We start from the raw sequence: 8013 nt of genomic DNA, 5'->3' as shown, positions 1-8013 counted from the left end.
AAATATGTCTTTCTTCACTTCCAAAGTGTCACAAACTTTTTCGTTCTTTTCTAGATCATTTCCTGTAACTTTATCGCGATCTAGCATATTCTGAAAATGTTCTGCCCATCTCTCTTTAACTCTTTCCTTATCACTAATTGTAGCCCAGTTCCTATCTTTAAATGGCACAATTCCAAATTGACTATTCTCTCAGTTTTTGTGCATGGCAATACAATATTTTACTACTACACCGTCTGGCTGCATCTTCTAGATCTTCAGCAATTTAATTCATAGCCTCCACTTAACACGTGAACAATACTGCAGACATATGAACGATGAACAAGAAGAGGCAGATAGATGGGAAGCGTCAGCAATCAGAATATCCCTAAATTTCGCCAAAGAACCATGCTTAAAACTGGCCTTTCTGAAGTCGTATTTTCAAACACCACCATCAAATCCTACTCTTTTAAATTTTAAGCTTATAACTGTCTCAGTTTGTTTTTCTGCAAGTCACAGATACAAGAAATATAATAATTTTATGTTTACCGGAATAATCTTTATTTGTGACTGCCCCAAGTGGTCTCTGTACGTCTTTTTATACGATCTTGAAAAGTCTTACAAGTAAGGAGTGATTGGGTATAAGTGATCGATACTACACTCCCTAGTTTAGGATGTCCTGACAAATTCACTCATCTAACATAAAAACTTTTCCAAATTAGGAAAAGCCTTTCTCTTTACTTTACCCAATAGAGGACCAGCAAGATGTGTTACTATTTAAGCGACGAAAAGATTTAATTTCGAATTCTTGACAGTTACAGCTTACATCTTAGTTGATTAGATGACCTGCTTTCTTTTTGATATAAAAACTTCAAACAATAGTTTAAGAAACTGAAAGGATTGCAGAAGCACAAAAGCCAAGAAATTAACCTTTAAGTGTAGTTCTTGAGAAAATCGCTTAAATTCATTATTCAATTATACCTACCAGTCCGAGCACAAAGGAAATAATTAACCACCCTGCAATTTTCTTATGGAAGAATTTGTAGAAACTGCTTACTTTCCTCAATTTTGCAGAGCCTCTCTCTGGATACTATCAAGCCTTGCATCCCTTATCAGAACAGATATCAAAGAGAATGAGAATCTAAGAAATTGGTAACAAAATTTATGCACGACATATTGTCAATAGCTGTCAAAGGATATTTTCAGTGGATGTTCATGAGCATAAGAAAAGTTGAAAAATAGGGTATACAGTTCCTCAATTTCACGTTGAGATTAAAAGGAAACTAAGAGGTAGATCTGGGAAACGATTTTACAGTAACTTGCAAAATTAAAAGCACAGGCGCGTTTTTGTGGGTGACCTGACTAGATTCTGTAAATATAAATATCATCTTTTGGAATTTGAAACTTTTGTCGCATAAAAGATGTGTTTCCTTTTTGGACATCATTTGCGTGACAAGCATAAAAATGACTAAGTAATTCTAATCAAAGAATGTTTCTTTTCACCCCCTGGTAAATCGGAGGAACTCCACAGAAACTGATCTTGGAAATCGAGATATGGTTTTCAGCGTATATATATATATTTTCAAAACAAAGGGGTTATCTTCTTGAGATTTCGATTTTGACCGTATTGAAATTTCATATGAATTTTCTCTTAGAATTATATATGATTATTCATTAAAACAGGCTTCAAGCTGACGCAAGTATTGGGATCATAACGACGTCGATACTTCGGTTTTTCAGCATCCGCTAGAGATGTGACTGAATTGTTGTGCTTTAGAAAACCGAAGTGGTCCTAGAATTTTTCATTTTTATGAATCATACAACTCACATTTGGATTTAAATTCCCATATGGATTATGAATCATGCACTTTAATCCACTAATACGAAATTTGATTTAACGCCTTTTTGGTTATTTGTTACCTACTTGTCGAATACCAACATGAATTTAAACGACTTCTGCACAACCTCCTCAATGTTATTCTACTTTCTTATGCTGATAGATTAGTCTGGAATTATGAGGAAAGCTTCTAATTTAAATACAGGATACTCCGATGGAACAAACGTTCCTCAATAAAATCGCTAAAAAATTGTTTTGTCCAGACTTTTTTATTCATACAATGAATCTGTCATTTAAAACCAGGTTCCTTTTAGGAAGCAAGGATAATTCCACTTCATGAAGGAGAGTATGCTGAAAGCCCATCTAATTACTAGCCGATTTTTATTTTATTAATATTTCCTAAAATCCTCAAATAGCGCTTGCTCAAAGGTTTTATGATTTCTTGGAATCGTCAATTCCATTTCTAACTTCCCATATGGTTTTAGGTCTGGGACAAAGATTATCGGTAACTTACAAGCGTCTACAGGAGTGTGAAAACAGTCTAATTTGCAAAATACAGTCGACTCTCGATAATTTGAAACCCAAGGGAGCAGAGGAAACGTTCATGTTACCGAGATGTTTAAAACAATAAAAGTTAAAATAATCAAGACGGATAACACATAACCCATATATGTACATAAATCTATATCAACTCTTATATTTAACTTCTTAATCATTTATGTATGTACAGTAAGTTAAGAACCATGCGAGCGAAAAATGCTTTTGCAAAGTAATCTTTTTTTTTATAAAGCGATTTCCATCTTACATTGTCCAGTTCATTTCCAATGGTGATGAAAGCTGTAAAGAAATTATCACTTAATTCTGTTCTGAGCGTACAGGAGCGTACAGCCTCCTCGTCTTGAAAAATCAAAAACTGGACATCGGTTATTGCACTATGGACAGTAATTTTTTCAATGTGAACAAAATCCTCAAAGGTAAACTCATCACAGTTTGGTGGAAGTAACCACTCTGTGTCTAGGGGAATGGATCCTGTTAAATCTCGTTACTCTGTTAACCTAGCGGGGTTTTCCGTTGCCTTAGCAAACTACATTTTTTAAAGCAGTTATGTAGAGTGGTAGAACTGACATTTTTCCAGGCCTTATCAATCATAATTATAGAGATCAAAACTTATTTTCATATTATCACTTTTATCAATGTTATCCAACAGAATTTATATATTTTTTATAGAGTATCGCCAAGCAAGATGTCCTCGTTACAAATTCAAATTGTCGAGGTGTTATTTTCCTTCCAATTTATCAAGTGTCGAAGCATCGAGAGCCAACTGTACGTAAGCTGAAAGATTGTCCAACAACCTCAGAAAGGTAAAAAAGTATATTTGACAAGTTCATTGGTAGGGTGATTGATGGCTAGTCAAATTATCAGGGAATTGTATTTTTTCTAAGTACCCACTTTAGACGAAGAACGGAACACTTATTGCCCATGTCCCAAACAACGCCTGACAACTATAACCATTGTAGACCGTACCAAAGCCCCCATCTCGGAAATTTGATTTTCTACTGAGTCCAATAGTGGTTATTACCCATCAAGCTTTTGTCATCAAAAAGTATTTGGTTCACTCCGATACGAAACCCTTTATTGACCCCCCTCCTTTCGAAGCATTGTGAAGACAGGAGCTTGAAAATGAAATACTTTTAAATGAGGAAAAGCAACTAAAATGAGAGACAGGACTAACAGACAATAAATACATGTTTTAAAATTACAAATTGGCAATTTCGCTTCTACTTCAGTAGTTATCAACACTTCTGGACCATAAAGCAAGTAATTAAATAAGACAACTGTTATAAAAAGTCAAATAATTAAAGTATAAACCTATCCCCAAGGGAGGCTTCCCTTAGCTGCCAAGCTACCAGGGCCTGAGTGCGACCATAGAGCTCGTATCGGATCAGTTACAATAAAGAAAGAAAATTAATAAACCTAACCCATTGCAAACTTAAAATAAATTTTTACATGAAAAATAAACACAAATATTCTGTATTGAAAGATATGGATGTTAGAGTATTTCGAAACTTAATACACGGAAACGGTTTGAAAAATCTGTTCAATTTGGCAATATAATGGGTAAAATATGTCTGTATCCTATCCACTTAAATTGTTTCGCTTCATCTCAAAACTTTTCCTTATCTAAAAATATATTTCCATTATTCACTACGTTTTCCTATCGTAAAAAAGAGCATTTCGAACGAAAACAAAATAGGGGAGGAAACTTTTATTTCCAACTTTTTTTTTCTTCAACAAAAGATGTTGGCAGTTTATCGCACTGTCACTTGCCATACACGAATCATATTGTCTGAATAGCCAGCAAAAAGCGTCTGACCATCAGCAGACCATGCCATGGACAAGCACTGAGGAGGTTCAGCTTTGGCATTTGGGGTGATCACTTCTGGCTTCAATTCATCAACCATATTTTTACCTTCGAGATCCTAAAAGAAAAATAAATTTCAGCTTAAAAAAAAGAATGTCATAAGGATCTGCACCAATGGCCGCACGTATAACAATTAGATTAAGAGTACCAAGAGGCGTGACCTACTGTCGGTTTACAAGTCCGAACTAGTTGACTAAAAGTGTAAGAGAAACGAATGAATATAAAATCAGAAATGTAGTTTATGGATAACTTTAATTCTTAAATAAAATACTCGTGACAAATAAGCCTAATCAGTTTTTTATTTTATTTTGATCAATTTAAGATTATCGAAGGGTCCCTTCAAATTGTTTTATATATGGATAGTAAGTTACTTGAGTACTTTGGAAATTATTATAGTTATGAGTGTATTTCAACGAAAGTCGTTATAACATACGAACTCCCACAAAAATATCAAAGTCCATGATGCAATAACATCTTCACGAAGGCGGTTTTAGAGGAGGGGGACTTGCTCCGGGCGCAGAAATCTTAGGGGTGCAAAATTTCAAATAAATATTCCAACAGTTGTATAATCATCTTGTAATTTTTAAAATTTATTTTCAATAAAATAAAGAAAAAGGCCGCAGATGGCAGTGAGTAAAAGCAAATTGAATACACAACTTTGCTGAATATAAAAGTGTTATTTCAAGATTCCACGAATGTTGATGATATTAAAGCAAATTGTCTCAGACATGGTGAAAAATATTGCGACAATTTAGATCCCATTCTCTTGTTCCACGAACTCCAAGACCAAGACCAAAAAAAAAAAAAAAAATCAACACCCACACATTTCCGAAACCTTTAGATGTAAATGTAATACTGGGTTTATTAAAAAAAAAAAAAAATAATTAGAGCTCAACTTACCGGACCCGAAAACCAACGAACCTCCAAACAATACCCAACAAAATTATAATAATTATAATCATATTCAGCTGCACCTAATCCCTCCTCAAAACATAACTTAAGTAGCATAGAATAATCCATTCAAAATATACACATCAAAACAATAGTTCTTTAGCAACTTTCCAAATTCCTGCAAACCCCCAACATTCCTCAAATCCTCTGGCAAACTCTCCCAAACTAACGGAACAACATGGCGAATTGAAAACCTAGACCTAGACGTGACCATAGCTGGTCTTCGCACCAACTGAGAAGATCGTGTCAAATGATCGTGAATAGCAGACGCAAGACTAAACATTCCTGAAAAACATGATGGTAACTCCGAAGCTAAATACTTAAACATAAACAGAACATTATAGAATACGCATATTCCTGCCAATGGTGGAATTTTATACTCGCGGTAAAGATGCCTCACCGATACAGATAGGTCAATTTGATTACTATACAGAACTCTAATTGCCATATTCTGTGTTACACAGAATGGATGGAGGTGAGTTACGAATGTTTTCGACCAAACCATACAACAGTAAATGAGATATGGGTTTCTATGGGAACCATAGAAAAATACAACATTCTCAGAATTTCACACGGAAAAAGATACCTAAGTTTACGCATAATACCAATATTACGAGACAATTTGCTGCTAACAGATGCAACATGGTCTTTAAAACTTAGGCTTTCATCAATTATAACACCAAGGTATCTAGTACTAGTAGATCTTACCATAGTATGGTGCCCTACTTCTATCCTATTAATCCATGGATAATGTCCAGTAATTCTACCATAAATAAAAAAATTCGGCTTATTATGATTCAGTTTCAAATTTATTTACTCGCATCCACTTTTCAATCGAAGAAATACCTTGTTTCAATATAGTCATCAACTCATTTTCAGTTCTAGCAGCTACAGTAAAATGGGCATCATCAGCAAAACATGGTAGAATTCCTTTAGTACCGTAAGTATCAAGGTCTAAAGAATAAGACACATTACTTGAAGCTCTACAAAAGTCATTAATATAAACCAAAAACAACAAAGGGCCCAAAACGGAACCCTGAGGTACTCCAATCGAAATATATTCAATTTTAGACGTAACTCCATCCATCACGACACACTGAGTCCTTCCACTAAGAAAACTAACTATCACATTTAAAAAATCACCACGTATACCACTACTATATAGCTTTTGAACTAGTATATCGTGATCAACAGAGTCAAATGCTTTAATAATATCCAAAAATATCGAAGCTATCTTCAGACCCTTGTCTAAAGCATCATGAATAAAAGTTGTTAAAAACAAAACTGCATGCTCTGTAGAATGATGACTCCTAAACCCAAACTGACTGGAATAAAAAATTGTCTTTTCTCCAAAAAACTTACCATCCTACTATGAATCAGCTTTTCAAACACTCTAGAAATAAATGGCAGCAAGGAAATCGGTCTATAATCACTAAAACAGTTCTTATCCCCTCCTTTAAATATCGGGATAACATTCGCGCACTTTAGACAATCGGGAAATATTCCAGCTTTTAAACAATTATTTATCAGTCCTAAAAAATTACTAGATATAACAGGTAAAATCGACTTCAAAACCTTCAACGAAATAAAATCACCTCCTGATGCACCATTTTTCATATTATTTATAACATCAAATAATTCATCAATAGTTACAGATTTAAGGTACGCAGACACATCACAATCTTCTGGTAGGAACTGACGAAAATCTCTATCTTGATCAAATACTGGCACCGATGATGACACACAATGCCCAATAGTAGCGAAGTGATTACACATCTCATCTGCAACATTATTATTCATTCCTATATTATCTGGAGGGATCAAGACGCTACCAGGGCAAGTCACCGACTTAATCAATTTCCAAGTCTTACTCGGGTTACCCTCAACTTTTTAAACTTAACCTTATAATATTCTACCTTAGCCTGTCGGTGTACAGCATTTAACCTACTATTATAAACTCTGTATATTACTTTATCATGAGGATCATTGCTCCTTGTTGACAACTTATATAAAAAACGTCTTCTATTAATTGACTGTAACAAACTCTTTGAAATCCAAGGTTTATTCGGAGACACCCTTCTCTTCTGTATTCCTGACACTTCACAATATTCCAAAAACGTATCCTTAATCTTACTACACCAAAGCTCAAAATTCAAATTTAAATATAATTCTTCTTGTAAAAATTTAAAATCTAACTGTTCTATCCTAAGCTTAAATCTTGAAATAGTATTTGAATCAAGTAATAATTTCTTAGGCTTAGGGCGAGCATCACTGTTAATATTAATATTCTTAAATATACCCGGAACTAGTATTGCCAAACCAAAGTGATCCGAAACATCATTTAACACAACACTCGACGAATCCTGGGGAACATTCAAAAATACATTATCAATTAGAGATGAAGATGACTCCCTCACTCTAGTACAAATATTTACAGCAGGATGCATCCCATAACCTAACATTAAATTCAAAAAATTCCGGGCTTTTAAATTAGATGCTAACAATTTCAAGTCAATGTTAAAATCTCCACACACAAAACACGGCATGTTCTTACGAGTTAGAAGGCCCATTTGTTGCTCTAATAATTCTAAAAAACAATCTACACTAGCTGAAGGGCGGCGGTAACAAACAGCAATAAAAAATGGGTCACCATTCTTATTAACCTCCACAACAAAACACTCAAAAATCATCTCTCTATTAACAGACAAATCATCCCTAACCTTCACATTCAAATCAGTTCTAATATACAGGGCAAGTCCTCCATGCTGATGGTGAGTACGGTTCTTAACACACATATTATAATTTAAAACATCCAATAGTCCAGAAT

At 34.4% G+C, this 8013-nt stretch overlaps 1 protein-coding gene across 2 annotated transcripts in view; it reads right to left on the bottom strand.

The window, feature by feature from the left end:
* Positions 1-4064: 4064 nt before the first annotated feature.
* LOC148945301 (small ribosomal subunit protein RACK1-like) overlaps positions 4065-8013 on the bottom strand; it is a 28365-nt gene continuing 24416 nt past the window's right edge. For both annotated transcript variants that reach the window (XM_089099366.1, XM_089099367.1), the window contains one exon: positions 4065-4293. In XM_089099366.1, coding sequence (XP_088955492.1) covers positions 4123-4293 — 171 coding nt within the window. In that variant the 3' untranslated portion in view covers positions 4065-4122. The remainder of the gene's footprint in view (positions 4294-8013) is intronic.

This window comes from Artemia sp. Qi Xiang Cuo, chromosome 13 (assembly GCF_049724085.1).
Source record: "Artemia sp. Qi Xiang Cuo chromosome 13, ASM4972408v1, whole genome shotgun sequence".
Taxonomy (NCBI): domain Eukaryota; kingdom Metazoa; phylum Arthropoda; class Branchiopoda; order Anostraca; family Artemiidae; genus Artemia; species Artemia sp. Qi Xiang Cuo.
This window is presented reverse-complemented; position numbering and strand designations above follow the sequence as displayed.